The 17,473-nt window shown below is 44.2% G+C and overlaps 2 protein-coding genes across 7 annotated transcripts in view; both read left to right on the forward strand.

The window, feature by feature from the left end:
- The window catches only part of LOC109866960 (protein piccolo), a 99,097-nt gene extending 96,325 nt beyond the window's left edge, over positions 1-2,772 (forward strand). For all 4 annotated transcript variants that reach the window (XM_031801422.1, XM_031801423.1, XM_031801424.1 and 1 more), the window contains 3 exons: positions 415-558; positions 663-808; positions 1,006-2,772. In XM_031801422.1, the coding sequence (XP_031657282.1) occupies positions 415-558; positions 663-808; positions 1,006-1,149 (434 nt within the window). In that variant the 3' untranslated portion in view covers positions 1,150-2,772. The remainder of the gene's footprint in view (positions 1-414; positions 559-662; positions 809-1,005) is intronic.
- Positions 2,773-10,425: 7,653 nt separating this feature from the next.
- Positions 10,426-17,473, forward strand: part of LOC109866961 (voltage-dependent calcium channel subunit alpha-2/delta-1) — a 134,003-nt gene continuing 126,955 nt past the window's right edge. The window contains exon 1 of one of the 3 annotated variants that reach the window (XM_031802066.1): positions 10,426-10,989. In XM_031802066.1, coding sequence (XP_031657926.1) covers positions 10,856-10,989 — 134 coding nt within the window. In that variant the 5' untranslated portion in view covers positions 10,426-10,855. The remainder of the gene's footprint in view (positions 10,990-17,473) is intronic. The other 2 variants (XM_031802067.1, XM_031802068.1) reach the window with 2 other exon arrangements.

Raw genomic sequence — 17,473 nt, forward strand, 5'->3', positions numbered from 1 at the left:
TTTCTCTCAGTTTCTCCAGTTTCATTCCATAACAATAGACTAGAGGCCATCTTAGTGCACAACTGGGCAGCCAGTTCAAAGGTTCATTATCATTGGCAACTGACCTCTCGAACCTTTCCTGGAAATGAGCGTTCCCAACCTGACCTCTAACCGAGTTACAGCCACAGTGACGTGGCGGAGAATGGTTTTGGGTTCAGAACTGAGTTTAGTGAAACTGGAGAGAGGAGAGTCCTCCCCTGGATCCATTTTGGTGCAGGCAGTATGTCAATAACGCGTTGGTGTTGAATAATTTACATCTGCAGAGAGGAAGGGTGTGTGTATCTCGCTGTAACTTCGCCTCTGTCTCTCTCTCACTCTGTCCCTTGCTGCCAACCCCCCTGTTCCCTCCTACCCCTTCTGTCCCTCCTCTTCCAGGGGGTGGGGGTAAGACCCAGGTGATGGGGGAGATCAAGGTTGCTCTGAAGAAGGAGGTGAAACAAGAGGGAGACCAGCTGATCCTGGAAGTCCTACAGTGTAGAAACATCACTTACAAATTCAAGAGCCCAGACCACCTACCAGGTAACTGTGTGTGTGTGTGTGTCTGCCTCACTGATCGTCTGACTGTGTGTCTGTCTGTCTGCCTCAATGACTGTCTGACCGTCTGACTGTGTGTCTGTCTGTAGATCTCTATGTGAAGCTGTATGTGGTGAACGTGGCGACTCAGAAGAGGATTATCAAGAAGAAGACCAGAGTGTGTCGTCACGACAGAGAACCCTCCTTCAACGAGACCTTTAGGTTCAGCCTCAACCCCACCGGACACTCCCTGCAGGTAACACACACACTCTAACACCTTGTGTTTTTTTACTCTGGTGGCCTGCTTTATGCAGACTTTTTATTGTTCCAACAGCCCCTATGACTGTTCTGTAATACCAGTACTTTTCACACACACGCATGAACGCACACAGACAAACACAAACAAACACACAGGACACTACAAGTATGTGTGTGTGTTCCCCCTGTCCCTAGTTGTTCCTGGTGTCTAACGGGGGTAAGTTTATGAAGAAGACCCTGATAGGAGAGGCCTACATCTGGCTGGACAAGGTGGACATGAGGAAGAGGGTGGTCAGCTGGCACAAGCTGCTGGTCAGCTCCACACACAACCAGTCATGAGAGATCGACTTGAGAGGACACCGAGGGGTCAACCAGAGGTCAGTGAAGATCAATGAATACTCTTGGTCAATGGCTGTTCTTTGTCAAGATGAGGAGGAGGAGTTGAGTTACACAGTGCCCTTCATCCCCTTTGTGTTATTCTGTATGAAAAGAAAAGAGAGGGGGAGGAGAAGAAGAGATAAGAGGGAAGGAAGAGGGGTTGTGGGTACGGACATGCCCAGAAAGAACTGATCCCCCTGTTCCCTCTCCCACTGCCATACATGGACTGTACCCTGATTCTTAATTGGACCAAAGACTGTCAGAGACTGTGCCCTGATTGGATAGACTGCCAGCACACACACACACACACACCGAGGAATGAAGAAGTCCTCCACTGTAAGAGGACACACACATCTCACCACCTCTCAGCTCTCTGCTCGACATGTCGGATGCAAAACCTGACGTCAAACAGGACTGGGCAGCAATATCACAAAGATAGTTACCATGATGGAGCTACTCATTTCTGTTCTGTCTGGATCTGATACGGTTGTTTATGGCTTATCAGATCATTATCATTATTGTGATTGATCTGTGAAAATGTCAGTCAGTCAGTCAGTCAGTGAGTGGGGTTCAAATTGATGTATTTGTTTGTGTGTTTTTGTCCTTGGCTGCTTGAAAAAGTATGGAATGTTTGTTGTAAGATTCTATTTATGTTGTGTACAAAAAGTACAGTGCAATTATATGGTTGATAAGTAATTAACGAAACCTGACCTGAACGCTCAAGTCCAGTAGGTGGCAGTAATGTACCGTTACAGTTTGTTGCCAACAGCCATAAAACTCCAATTTGACCTTACCTGGATAGATGTACATGTACATTCAGATGTAGATAGATATATGTCAGAATATGAATCATATCAGAGACACAGTGTACAGAGAAATGTTATTTATGACCATAGATACATATATTACAGACGATATGAGGTGTCTCCTCATGTACAGTTTATTCTAAAGACTACATTCTGTACAGACAAGGGTATGGAAGGAGCACAGACAATCCAATCCCTTTAGCTCTGGTGTTATGCAGTTATACTGGGTGTTATACAGTGGGAAAATAGGAAAATGCAGTTCAAATGGTGAATGTAGAACTCATAGCACAACTGAGACATTAGAGGAGAACTACTACATGGATATCCCTCCTCTTACAGGTGGGGAGAAGAGAACAGATAGAAGAGGATGTCAGGTCCCTTCCCTTCAAACTCATTTCAGTCTGATATATTGTGTTGTGAGACAGCAGTGTGTAGGAATCTTCCGTCCCCTCCCCTCATTATGTCCTGAATGTTACTCACTGAGGAAGATCCCATGATTTTACTGGACTCATCAGACTGGTTATGTTTTTGTGATGTCTTACGCACATGTGACTGGAGGCTTAAACAATCGTTTTGGTTCGAGAGCAAAACCGAGATTGCTGGCCACCTTGACCAACCTGCAATCTGACAGAGGGGTGTGTAGCCTTTCTCAGGTGAGATGCTTTGCTCCCCTGTTTGGGTTACTGGGCTGCTCACCTATTCTATGTTAAAGCAACAGTTAGACAGACCTGTCCTCTGCGTGTGTGACATCACAGTCATGTTCTGTAAAAAAAAAAAATGAACACTCAACATCTTGCTGTAAACAGTACACTGTAAACAGTACACTGTAAATTGTACACTGTGCAGTTAGTGTCAGTGGATGTAATGCGACAACACAGTGAACCAGCCTTTGTCACTGCCTCTGATCAAAGCTCTAAGTCATAACCTATGTCCCAGTCATAACATGGCAGGACACACTGATACACAGATACAGTCCAGATCTATGGGCTCAGAACCATATGGCCCTACTGTTGTTAGTACATTATTATTGCCAGTGATCTATATAGTGGATCATAGTGAACAACTTCATCAAGTGACCCTACAGAGCTAGTACCCTCAACCATACTGTCAGTGTCTGAAGGTATATCACTGAGCAACTAGGGAGGACAGATGCAATTTCCTAATAAATTAAGTCCATATCAGAGCCTCGAAATTCAGACACTGAGTCAAGATGTCACAAATGTTCATAAGACAAAAAAAGGTGATTTTAAAGAGGGTTAGTTTTACAGAAAATGATATTGTCGTGCCAACCTTGTTTTGTATGCAAACCCATTGGTTGTGTTGAAGTCATTCTATGCAACATAGACCTTGTGTTTGAATGCATTTTCTTAACATGTAATATCAGTGAACATTGTGTCTGAAAATATCTATCTTATGAATAGAATTTTAATTTATTTTGGTTTATATATTATTGAAGAAAAGGATTTTAAAAAAATAGAGAGAGATTTTTTTTACTACTTAACAGCTGTTATCATGGACATGAAGCTTGTGTGCACTTTAGTATTACATCGGTGATTGATTTCATTGTCCTGTGTAACGTGTCATGACATGCAAGTTTAAGTATCTGTTCCAGTTAGTGTCTCCATGTTGAGATGATGTTGAGTCATGTTATCTGTGCTGTAGGAAGAAGTTCAGATACCACTCTTTTTGATTTCCAAGGCAATAGAAAAACAAAACACAACATCTACATTCACAGACAATATAAGGTACATATTGCTTCACAATGTACAAATCTAAGGAGACATCAATCTGTATGTTTGATACAACCACCAACACATGTATGTATAAATCAATGATGATGAGTCTGAGGAAAAATAATGAGAGGTTATTTTCAATGCCCAACTCCAGGACTGTCCAACAACCCTTTATGGTCTCCCTGAGCTAGATAGTTAATATACATTGTTCCTAAGTCCGTTGCTAGTAACCGTGAAACCAATCAAACGTGTATCTGTTGGGTGTGAATGTGGCATACTCATCTGATCTGTGTAAATACAAAGTGTTTTTATTTTCTACAGAGATTGATGAATCATATTGTCTGAGGTTCGAGCATGTGAGAAAAAAAGAAGACAAAAAACTCAAACCTGTCTGTCTGTCTGTCTGTCTGTCTCTAGTGGTGTGTGTGAGGTACTTTTGTGATCAGACTGTGTTGTCAACCCATGGGTGTCTGACTGTACAACCATGTCGCAGACGTCACCGAGCCAACCTGGATGTTGCATGTTTTGTTGATGGTCTGTCAATATTTTTGCTTCCAGATTATGTTTAAAAAGAGAGAATATGTATAGATTTATCGGAAATGGTATTCCGACTGTATAAAGATTATGCTTGTAAAAATTGTCTTGTTTTTCATTCAGTGTAAAAATGGAGAATCTAGCGTTCTGGTTTTGTGGTTGTACACAGGATGTGTTGAGATATTATTATGCAAATTGTGCTGTAAAAACCGGCTGTTTACCTAAAGTCTAAAGAATAAATATAAAAAGAGATTTATTCCACAACCTTAAAGGACTTTTGGTTTCATATTTGAGTGTGTTATGTAATCTGCAACTATTATTTTTCCTTCGGCTCTTATATGTACATCCACCCCAGTCAATTGTATTCAATCAAACTTTCAGCACTACACGTATTCCTGTATATTCGCTTCATGTCCATCAGGTGGCAACATCCTCTCAGTAATGGCTCCTAGTGGACTACAGTTGTGTTTCCCAACCCTGGTCCTCCAGTACCCCCAACAGTACACAGTTTCATTGTAGCCCGGGACAACCACACCTGATTCAACTCATTGAGGACTTGATGATTCGTTGACAGGTTGAATCAGGTGTGTTTGTCCAGGGTTACAGTAGAAATGTGAACTGTTGGAGGTACTGGAGGACCAGTAGGGAAACACTGGACTAAAGGACAGAAAAATAGAAGTTGTACATGCAGACGTGCACAGACACACACACAGCTTGCACGCACGTAAACACACAGAACAAAGACTTGTGTGCTGTGCTGAGAGAGTGTGTATAGCAGGCATTAGTCTAGCACCTCTGCATCCTCAGTCTAGAGACTGGCGGCTCCATCTCGGTCTATTGTCTGTCAAGGCCTCCAGCCTCCTATCTTTCAGCACTATTATGTCCTTCCTTTCTCTCTCTGCTTATTTCCTCTGTCTCACTCTCCTCTCTCTGTCTCTCCTCTCTATGTCTCTCCTCTATATGTCTATCTTCTCTGTCTCTCCTCTATATGTCTATCTTCTCTGTCTCTCCTCTCTGTCTCTCCTCTATATGTCTATCCTCTCTGTCTGTCTCCTCTCTGTCTGTCTCCTCTCTGTCTGTCCTCTCTCTGTCTCTCCTCTATATGTCTGTCCTCTATATGTCTCTCCTCTATATGTCTGTCCTCTCTGTCTGTCTCCTCTCTGTCTGTCTCCTCTCTGTCTCTCCTCTCTATGTCTCTCCTCTATATGTCTATCCTCTCTGTCTCTCCTCTCTGTCTCTCCTCTCTATGTCTCTCCTCTATATGTCTATCCTCTCTGTCTCTCCTCTCTGTCTCTCCTCTATATGTCTATCCTCTCTGTCTGTCTCCTCTCTGTCTGTCCTCTATATGTCTATCCTCTCTGTCTGTCTCCTCTCTGTCTGTCTCCTCTCTGTCTGTCCTCTCTCTGTCTCTCCTCTATATGTCTGTCCTCTATATGTCTCTCCTCTATATGTCTGTCCTCTCTGTCTGTCTCCTCTCTGTCTGTCTCCTCTCTGTCTGTCCCCTCTCTGTCTGTCCTCTCTCTGTCTCTCCTCTATATGTCTGTCCTCTATATGTCTCTCCTCTATATGTCTGTCCTCTCTGTCTGTCTCCTCTCTGTCTGTCTCCTCTCTGTCTCTCCTCTATATGTCTCTCCTCTATATGTCTATCCTCTCTGTCTGTCCTCTCTATGTCTCTCCTCTATATGTCTATCCTCTCTGTCTGTCTCCTCTCTGTCTCTCCTCTCTATATCTCCTCTCTATGTCTCTCCTCTATATGTCTATCCTCTCTGTCTGTCCCCTCTCTGTCTGTCTCCTCTCTGTCTCTCCTCTCTCTGTCTCTCCTCTATATGTCTATCCTCTCTGTCTGTCCTCTATATGTCTATCCTCTCTGTCTCTCTCCTCTCTGTCTCTCCTCTCTATGTCTCCTCTCTATGTCTCTCTTCTATATGTCTATCCTCTCTGTCTGTCTCCTCTCTGTCTCTCCTCTCTATGTCTCCTCTCTATGTCTCTCCTCTATATGTCTATCCTCTCTGTCTGTCCCCTCTCTGTCTGTCTCCTCTCTGTCTCTCCTCTCTCTGTCTCTCCTCTATATGTCTATCCTCTCTGTCTGTCCTCTATATGTCTCTCCTCTATATGTCTATCCTCTCTATGTCTCTCCTCTATATGTCTATCCTCTCTGTCTGTCCCCTCTCTGTCTCTCCTCTATATGTCTGTCCTCTATATGTCTATCCTCTATATGTCTGTCCTCTATATGTCTCTCCTCTCTATGTCTATCCTCTCTATGTCTCTCCTCTATATGTCTCTCCTCTATATGTCTATCCTCTCTATGTCTCTCCTCTATATGTCTATCCTCTCTGTCTGTCCTCTATATGTCTATCCTCTCTATGTCTCTCCTCTATATGTCTATCCTCTCTGTCTGTCCTCTATATGTCTCTCCTCTATATGTCTATCCTCTCTATGTCTCTCCTCTATATGTCTATCCTCTCTGTCTGTCCCCTCTCTGTCTCTCCTCTATATGTCTGTCCTCTATATGTCTATCCTCTATATGTCTCTCCTCTATATTTCTGTCCTCTATATGTCTGTCCTCTATATGTCTGTCCTCTATATGTCTATCCTCTATATGTCTGTCCTCTATATGTCTGTCCTCTATATGTCTATCCTCTCTGTCTGTCCTCTATATGTCTCTCCTCTATATGTCTATCCTCTCTGTCTGTCCTCTATATGTCTCTCCTCTATATGTCTCCTCTCTATGTCTCTCCTCTATATGTCTATCCTCTCTGTCTGTCTCCTCTCTGTCTGTCCTCTATATGTCTCTCCTCTCTATGTCTCCTCTCTATGTCTCTCCTCTATATGTCTATCCTCTCTGTCTGTCTCCTCTCTGTCTGTCCTCTATATGTCTCTCCTCTCTATGTCTCCTCTCTATGTCTCTCCTCTATATGTCTATCCTCTCTGTCTGTCCCCTCTCTGTCTGTCTCCTCTCTGTCTCTCCTCTATATGTCTCTCCTCTATATGTCTATCCTCTCTGTCTCTCCTCTATATGTCTATCCTCTCTGTCTGTCTCCTCTCTGTCTCTCCTCTATATGTCTATCCTCTATATGTCTATCCTCTCTGTCTGTCTCCTCTCTGTCTCTCCTCTCTATGTCTATCCTCTATATGTCTATCCTCTCTGTCTCTCCTCTCTATGTCTCTCCTCTATATGTCTATCCTCTCTGTCTGTCTCCTCTCTGTCTCTCCTCTCTATGTCTCTCCTCTATATGTCTATCCTCTATATGTCTATCCTCTCTGTCTGTCTCCTCTCTGTCTCTCCTCTCTATGTCTCTCCTCTATATGTCTATCCTCTCTGTCTGTCTCCTCTCTGTCTCTCCTCTATATGTCTATCCTCTCTGTCTGTCTCCTCTCTGTCTCTCCTCTCTATGTCTCTCCTCTATATGTCTATCCTCTCTGTCTGTCTCCTCTCTGTCTCTCCTCTATATGTCTATCCTCTCTGTCTGTCTCCTCTCTGTCTCTCCTCTATATGTCTATCCTCTCTGTCTGTCTCCTCTCTGTCTCTCCTCTCTATGTCTCTCCTCTATATGTCTATCCTCTCTGTCTGTCTCCTCTCTGTCTCTCCTCTATATGTCTATCCTCTCTGTCTGTCCCCTCTCTGTCTGTCTCCTCTCTGTCTGTCCTCTCTATGTCTCTCCTCTATATGTCTATCCTCTCTGTCTGTCTCCTCTCTGTCTCTCCTCTCTATGTCTATCCTCTATATGTCTATCCTCTCTGTCTGTCTCCTCTCTGTCTCTCCTCTCTATGTCTCTCCTCTATATGTCTATCCTCTCTGTCTGTCTCTCCTCTCTATGTCTCTCCTCTATATGTCTATCCTCTCTGTCTGTCTCCTCTCTGTCTCTCCTCTATATGTCTATCCTCTCTGTCTGTCTCCTCTCTGTCTCTCCTCTATATGTCTCTCCTCTATATGTCTATCCTCTCTGTCTGTCTCCTCTCTGTCTCTCCTCTCTATGTCTCTCCTCTATATGTCTATCCTCTCTGTCTGTCTCCTCTCTGTCTCTCCTCTCTATGTCTCTCCTCTATATGTCTATCCTCTCTTCTGTCTCCTCTCTGTCTCTCCTCTATATGTCTATCCTCTCTGTCTGTCTCCTCTCTGTCTCTCCTCTATATGTCTCTCCTCTATATGTCTCTCCTCTATATGTCTCTCCTCTATATGTCTATCCTCTCTGTCTCTCCTCTCTATGTCTCTCCTCTATATGTCTCTCCTCTATATGTCTATCCTCTCTGTCTCTCCTCTCTATGTCTCTCCTCTATATGTCTCTCCTCTATATGTCTCTCCTCTATATGTCTCTCCTCTATATGTCTATCCTCTCTGTCTCTCCTCTATATGTCTCTCCTCTATATGTCTCTCCTCTATATGTCTCTCCTCTCTGTCTGTCTCCTCTCTGTCTGTCCTCTCTATGTCTCTCCTCTATATGTCTATCCTCTCTGTCTGTCTCCTCTCTGTCTCTCCTCTCTATGTCTATCCTCTATATGTCTATCCTCTCTGTCTGTCTCCTCTCTGTCTCTCCTCTATATGTCTATCCTCTCTGTCTGTCTCCTCTCTGTCTCTCCTCTCTATGTCTCTCCTCTATATGTCTATCCTCTCTGTCTGTCTCCTCTCTGTCTCTCCTCTATATGTCTCTCCTCTCTGTCTGTCTCCTCTCTGTCTCTCCTCTATATGTCTCTCCTCTATATGTCTATCCTCTCTGTCTCTCCTCTATATGTCTCTCCTCTATATGTCTCTCCTCTATATGTCTATCCTCTCTGTCTCTCCTCTCTATGTCTCTCCTCTATATGTCTATCCTCTCTGTCTGTCTCCTCTCTGTCTCTCCTCTATATGTCTCTCCTCTATATGTCTCTCCTCTATATGTCTATCCTCTCTGTCTCTCCTCTCTATGTCTCTCCTCTATATGTCTCTCCTCTATATGTCTATCCTCTCTGTCTCTCCTCTATATGTCTCTCCTCTATATGTCTCTCCTCTATATGTCTCTCCTCTCTGTCTGTCTCCTCTCTGTCTGTCTCCTCTCTGTCTCTCCTCTATATGTCTATCCTCTCTGTCTGTCCCCTCTCTGTCTGTCTCCTCTCTGTCTGTCCTCTCTATGTCTCTCCTCTATATGTCTATCCTCTCTGTCTGTCTCCTCTCTGTCTCTCCTCTCTATGTCTATCCTCTATATGTCTATCCTCTCTGTCTGTCTCCTCTCTGTCTCTCCTCTATATGTCTATCCTCTCTGTCTGTCTCCTCTCTGTCTCTCCTCTCTATGTCTCTCCTCTATATGTCTATCCTCTCTGTCTGTCTCCTCTCTGTCTCTCCTCTATATGTCTATCCTCTCTGTCTGTCTCCTCTCTGTCTCTCCTCTATATGTCTCTCCTCTATATGTCTATCCTCTATATGTCTCTCCTCTCTGTCTGTCTCCTCTCTGTCTCTCCTCTATATGTCTATCCTCTCTGTCTGTCTCCTCTCTGTCTCTCCTCTATATGTCTATCCTCTCTGTCTGTCCCCTCTCTGTCTCTCCTCTCTATGTCTCTCCTCTATATGTCTATCCTCTCTGTCTGTCCCCTCTCTGTCTCTCCTCTCTATGCTAATGGGAGATGAGAGAGAGATAGGATGAGGGAGATGGTGTGTGTGGTTGCTAAGCAACGATAACCAAATCCCCAAGCATCCCAGATGTGTTACCCTGCCCTGCCTCTGGGTCGGACTATCTGACTGGCTCCTCTGTTGTCCAACCAGACATGGACTCTGAGAGCCTAATAATTGGAACTAGATCACATAACACAGTCTGGCTGTCACCTGAAATACTGTATAATAGATACAGTAGATTGGTCACATTGTTTTCTCAGCCCATTTTATTTTTAAATCTACCACCAATATTTTAGACAACCCATAGGCAAAACATATAGAGTAGGTGATTGTGTGATTGCATATTTACTGTAACCCCTGCTGTACATAATGCTTGTCTTGTTGGCATAATAACCAAAGGCTATGTAGGCCTAGCTTTTGGCACAACATCATTGGCTCGGTAGCCATTATGTCACTCATAGCGCTTGTAGAGGTAGGGAATCTTGTAAAACCCTTTAGATGGATCACGTTGTGAAGAATTTGATACTGTAAATCGCTATCTCATAACAGTCTGTTCAATGGTGCGATCAATAAGTTATCAGTCACCGCTGTCTTCTGACGAGTCTGCTACCTGTCACTCACACTGTCGCTATGTCTCTCTGTCTGTCTGGGGGATTGATGATGATTGGTAAGGACTCCCCGAGAAATGATTTGACATCAAACTGAGTAAAATTTGATGTGTGTGTGTGTGTGTGTGTGTGTGCGTGCGTGCGTGTGCGTGCGTGCGCGCGAAAGAGAGAGATGTCAACCCAATAGAACATCCCTGATAGGCTATGTATCTGTGACTACCATCACCTCAGACAGACACAGAGAGAGAGGGGTACCAATCCGGTACCTGTTAGAGCGCTGATGCCAGTTGATCAGATTGTCGGTGGCGGGGCTGGGTTATCTCCGAGTGTGTGACACACACTACTGGCTTGGCGTGGACCATTCTACACACTCAAACACGCAGCTGGAGAGGGGCGTAGTGTATGAATGTGCGTGCGTGTGTTTGGACGGGGAGTTGGCGCCTGGCAATGGACACCTACAGAACACACGCCGCGTTGATTTTACTGTTATTATCATCGGATATTTGTCTGCCGTCGCAGTTTCCAACACAACTCATGTAAGTACTAATCTAATCCTCGCCTATAGCTTCTCAAATCCCAATTGTTGGTTGTGTGACTCTGTAAATGCAGGTGATTAATTGTGTGTGTGTGTGTGTGTGTGTGTCATTCCTAACAATGAATAACTAAAACAATGGTATCTGAGGAAAAACTGTTATTACAAGCGGGTTAGACCAGTCTTGCGGTTTAGCACCGGTTAACTTCTTGTTACATCGCTGCGCTATTATGTCTGGATTGTCTGGAGATGCAAAAGAGGCGGTAGGATGGGCACCGGTCCCGTTTCTCTCCTTATTTCAACCGTCTGCTTCTCCTACTCCTCACCATGACATATCCAGTGTATTTATAGCCTCTGTGTGTGTCAGTGTGACTGTTAATGAGACATGTGTTACTTTCACTAGCAGTTTCCAGTGTGCTGTTCGCCTTCGTTTGAATATGTTATGTGATTAATGACTATAATGCGCGCAGTGTCGCAGGTAAATTGTGGCTGTTGGCTGGCCAAGGGATAATGTCCTGTAAACTTGTTGAAACAACCTGGACTCAGGGACAGACTAATCTGTCTTCTTCCATTTAGTATGATATGTTACGTTTCCCATTAATTTGTGGATGTCCATCATCCATTCTGTATGATATGTTACGAATTACAATTCGAATGATATGGTTAGGAATTGCAATTTGTACAATATGTTACGAATTTGCAATAGTCCTACATATTTTACGAATTCCAATTTGTTGTGGCTAATGTTAGCTGGGCTATGGGTTAGGTTATAGGGTTAAGCTTAAGGCTTAGCTAACATGCTAAGTAGTTGCAAATGCTACTTTCTCATGAGAATTGAACATGCAACATTTGGTCATTGCTCATATCAACACCATCATCCCGGAAACCCTTTCGCATACCGCCCCAACAGATCCAGAAATGATGCAATCTCAATCTCACTCCAAACTGCCCTTTCCCACCTGGACAAAAGGAACACCTATGTGAGAATGCTATTCATTGATTAAAGCTCAGCGTTCAACACCATATTGCCCACAAAGCTCATCACTAAGCTAATGACCCTGGGACTAAACACCTCCCTCTGCAACTGGATCCTGGACTTCCTTACTGGCCGTCCCCAGGTGGTAAGGGTAGGTAACCACACATCTGCCACTGGGACCCCTCAGGGGTGCTTGCTTAGTCCCCTCCTGTACTCCCTGTTCACTCACGACTGTGTGGCCAAGCACGACTCCAACACCATCATTATTAAGTTTGTTGACGACATAATGGTGGTAGTCATGATCACCAACAACGATAAGACAGCCTATAGGGAGGAGGTCAAACACCTGGCAGTGTTGTGCCAGGACAACAACCTGTCACTCAATGTGAGCAAGACAACGGAGCTGATCGTAGACTACAGGAAAAGGAGGGCCGAACAGGCCCCCATTAACATCGACGTGGCTGTAGTTGAGCTGGTCGAGAGTTACAAGTTCCTCGGTGTCCACATAACCAATAAACTATCATGGTCCAAACACACCAAGACAGTTGTGAAGAAGGCACGACAACACCTTTTCCCCCCTCAGGATACTGAAAAGATTTGGCATGGGTCCCCAGAGCCTCAAAAAGTTCTACAGTGTCATGTTCGTCATATTGATGAGACCAAGGCGCAGCGTGATATGAATAGATACTTCCTTTAAAAGAAAGAACACGAAACAAACTAACAAAACGAACATGACGCTATATAAACCGAGTGCTGACAGGCAACTACACAGACAATAACCCACAAAACCAAAATGGGAAATGGCAACCTAAATAGGATCCCCAATCAGAGACAACGATAAACAGCTGCCTCTGATTGGGAACCAATTCAGGCCACCATAGACCTACATTCCCTAGACATACAAAACCCCATAGATATACAAAAACCCTAGACAGGGAAAACACACATACCCACCCTTGTCACACCCTGACCTGACCAAAATAATACATAAAACATAGATACCTAAGGTCTGGGTGTGACAGTACCCCCCCCCCCCCCCCCCCCGGGCTGGGGACCCTCGCTGCATGGATCATCGCCGGATGTTCTGGACTGGGGACCGTCGCTGGAGACCACGGACTGTGGCCCGTCGTTGGAGGTTCCGGTCTGTGAACTGTCGCCGGACGCTCTGGCCTGGGTACTGTCGCCGGACGCTCTGGCCTGGGTACTGTCGCCGGACGCTCTGGCCTGGGTACTGTCGCCGGACGCTTTGGCCTGGGTACTGTCGCTGGATGCTCTGGCCTGGGTACTGTCGCCGGACGCTCTGGACTGGGTACTGTCGCCGGACGCTCTGGACTGGGTACTGTCGCCGGACGCTCTGGATTGGGTACTGTCGCCGGATGCTCTGGACTGCCGAGGTGCAAAGTAGGCCTGGTGCGTGGTGCCGGCACTGGCTGTACCGGGCTGGGGACACGCACCTCAGGGCGAGTGCGGGGAGGAAGAACAGGGCGTACTGGACTGCCGAGGCGCACTTGAGGGAGAGTGCGAGGAGCAGGAACAGGACACACCTGACTGGGAAAGCGCACTTGAGGGAGAGTGCGAGGAGTTATTTTATTCCAAATCCATGCATCCTCCACCAACTCAACAACTCCCCCATTTCTCTCTCCTCCGAATCCTCCTTCTTCTCCCAGACTGCCTCTGGTTTACTCCTCGGCTCCGCCATGTGCCCCCGCCCCAATTTTCTTTACTTGGGTTTCTGTGGTTGCCTTGACTCCTCGTATCGTCACCTTTCCTCCTGTGCTACCTCCACCTGCTTCCATGGCAGGGTCTTGTCCCCTGCCATTACCTCCTCCCAGGTCCAGGGTGTCCTCCACTCATCTTTCTCCAGGGCCCAGGATGACTGCTCCTCATTCACACGCTGCTTGGTCCTTATTTGGTGGGTTATTCTGTCACGTTCATCATATTGATGAGACCAAGGCACAGCGTGATATGAATACATACTTCCTTTAATAAAGAAAGAACACAAAACAAACTAATAAAATAACAAAACGAACGTGACGCTATATAAACCGAGTGCTGACAGGCAACTACACATAGACAATAACCCACAAAACCAAAATGGAAAATGGCAACCTAAATAGGATCCCCAATCAGAGACAACGATAAACAGCTGCCTCTGATTGGGAACCAATTCAGGCCACCATAGACCTACATTCCCTAGACATAAAAAAACCATAGATATACAAAAACACACATACTCACCCTCGTCACACCATGACCTGACCAAAATAATACATAAAACATAGATAACTAAGGTCTGGGTGTGACAAACAGCTACACCATTGAGGGCATCCTGACCGGTTGCATCACCGCCTGGTATAGCAACTGCTTGGCATCCGACCGTAAGGTGCTACAGATGGTAGTGCGTACGGCCCTGTACATCACTGGGGCCAAGCTGGGGCCTATACTAGGCGGTATCAGAGGAATCCCAAACCATTGTCAGACTCCAGTTACCCAAGTCATAGACTTTTGTCTCTGCTACCTCACGGCAAGCAGTATCGGAGCACCAAGTCTGGGTCCAAAAGGCTCCTTAACAGCTTCTACCCCCAAGCCATAAGACTGGTGAACAATTAATCAAAAGCCACCCAGACTATTTATGTTGACACCGGACTATTTACACAGGACTATTTACATTGACACCGTATTCTATTTTTATTTTAAAAATTCAGAGTTCATGCCTAAACTTAACCTTAAATACTAATTCTGAGGTGAGACAGAGCTGATTTCATAGTAAACCCCATGGCATTATTAACTAAAATAGTTCTAATAAATTTAACTCAAAGTCAATGAAAAGTTATTTTTACTTATAATATGGAACTGACTCAAAACTAAATGAGATGTTAGTAGTACATTTCCCAAGTTTTCCAGAAATCACAGTTGGAAGATTCCTGGAAATGCTCCAATTAGGATTTTTTTTATCTGGAATTACTGCAATTTTGCTATGACTCAGAATAAGGCTTTATGATATATATAATTATTGTCATAAATAAATTATAGTTATACCATCCACCTAGGAACTCACTTGGTGAAGGCCACAGGACTGAAAATGAATGAGATTACAACCATGTTTCTTTCACTAACAATTACAGTCATGGGTGGTAACACTACAAGTCACTAGAAAAGGTGAGGCACACTGGGAAATGATATTGGAGGTATGACTTAGTGGGAGCGTTACTCAAAAGGTTTAAGCTGTTACAACTCAAATATCTACCCCCTACAGCAGTGGTCACCAACCGTGACGGATCAATCTCCAAGGAATTCGTAGTCGATCTCCAAACATTTCTATAAAAAACCCAACGATACAGCCTTGTGTTACTATTTGGATTCATGCTGTTGGCGGAAGGTGCACTTGATTCAGCAGCCCTAGCGCCGGGAAGGCAAAGTGTTTACTTTGGAATAATTTCATCTGTCTGAAGTTAAAACCCTGCCTACAAGGCAGAGCCAGGGCGCAAATCAAGTGTACCAATTGGCCTACTGTTGTAGCCAATCAGAAATCTCAGATCACCATGTCTGCACATTTTTCTCGAACCATAGAATGTAAAAAGAAGGCTGGAAACAGCAAAGTTGATACTGTGAGATTACAAAACTTTTAAAACCATAACTAAAGAGAGACTTAACGAATACAGCAAAGAGCTGCTGTTTTTATGAGTAAGTTTAAGTTGTTATTCAGCACTAGTGTCAACACTTTGTTCAATATTTTTACAAGCCATAAAATGTGTGTTCTCCCTACTTCCACTCACACTACAACCAGCACTGCAGCTGCAATGAATGAGTATAGCAAAGTTTTCCCATAAGCTTGCCGTATTATTAGCATATTTAACTTTCTCTGATCATAGGATAACAACATGAATTGGTGCTTGAGGCAGAAATAATGCAGTGCGACTTGAGTTTCGCCATCAGCTGGAAGACCGGGAGAGCGGAAGGATGGTGAGTCGGGTGAGAGGCAGTCTCGCCACTGTTCCCTCCCCTCAGACTGACCATCAGATGCAGGTCATCAGTCCAGTAAAAAATAAATGATGCTGTAATTTTTATGCACACTCAGCTGTGATTCACAAGTAATACAACAAATGATTTATTACCAGTGTGATCATATACCTACAGTTTTTAAATATAATTTCAAAATGGTCTGAGAAGAACAACATTGACAGGGCAAATCAAGCATAGCCAATTTGCAGTGGTAATGTATTCGGGCCTACTGCACAAACCTCATTGCTGTAGAGCTGTTTTTAATTGGTTAAGGCTGCATAGGCTTATGTTTTTGGAGTAATGATGGCACATTGGTGTTTACAGTGTACCATGTAACATATCATAATAATATGAGTGTCCTGGATTTACACTTACTATGTTACATCTAGTGTCTGAGACCAGACTGGTTGAAAAGGGGAGGTAGAGCTTAATTAAAGCTGCCATGTTACTTTTTGGGTGAGCTGACCAAATTCACATAGAAATGTGAGTTATAGATTTGTCATTCTCATTGAATGCAAGTCTAAGTAGTGGTAGATCTGTTTGATGTGCGCTATTTCTATGCTTCCCATTCTTAAATTTCGCTTTTGCATCTATTACTATCTGGTTGTGTACACCAGCTTCAAACAGCTGAAAATCCTATATTTTTGTTTATGAAAAACATATTTCACAGTTTAGATGGGAGAATGATTATCTACACTATACTTGCTTGTTATGTCACATAAACTGACATTTGGCAAACTATTCAAATTTTTGCATCCAGGAAATGGTGGAGCGATTTCTGCATAGTGCATCTTTAAGACTTACTGTGGAATATATGAGATAATGATATCATACTGTTAGCTTATGATATACTGTGACTCCCAATCCTACAAATTAAAACAGTGAAACACAGAATATGTATTTTCATGGGTTTATTACAGAGATCATACAGTTTATGGTTTATTACTATGCCATATTAGATTATATGACCTGATCTAACACAATAAGTGTTGCTTTGGGAAAATGGGAAGAAAAGATTAATGCTCTGTACCCTAATGATCTCCCAGTGTTAAAGAGCTGATAATTGAAGGATCAGCAGACATTATGTGTGTGTAATCAGTTAGGATACCTGTGTTAGGATACCTGCATCCTACACCCCCAGCAGTTACTCTGGGGGTGTAGGATGCAACACAAGGAGCGGTATCTAGCGATTACAGGCAGGTAGCCTAGTGGTTACAGGCAGGTATCCTAGCGGTTACAGGCAGGTATCCTAGCGATTACAGGCAGGTAGCCTAGTGGTTACAGGCAGGTAGCCTAGCGGTTACACACAGGTAGCCTAGCAGTTACACACAGGTAGTCTAGCGGTTACACGCAGGTAGTCTAGCGGTTACAGGCAGGTAGTCTAGCGGTTACAGGCAGGTATTCTAGCGGTTACATGCAGGTAGTCTAGTGGTTCCAGGCAGGTAGCCTAGCGGTTACAGGAAGGTAGTCTAGTGGTTACAGGCAGGTAGCCTAGCGGTAGCCTAGCGGT

This window comes from Oncorhynchus kisutch, linkage group LG22 (assembly GCF_002021735.2).
Source record: "Oncorhynchus kisutch isolate 150728-3 linkage group LG22, Okis_V2, whole genome shotgun sequence".
NCBI lineage: Eukaryota > Metazoa > Chordata > Actinopteri > Salmoniformes > Salmonidae > Oncorhynchus > Oncorhynchus kisutch.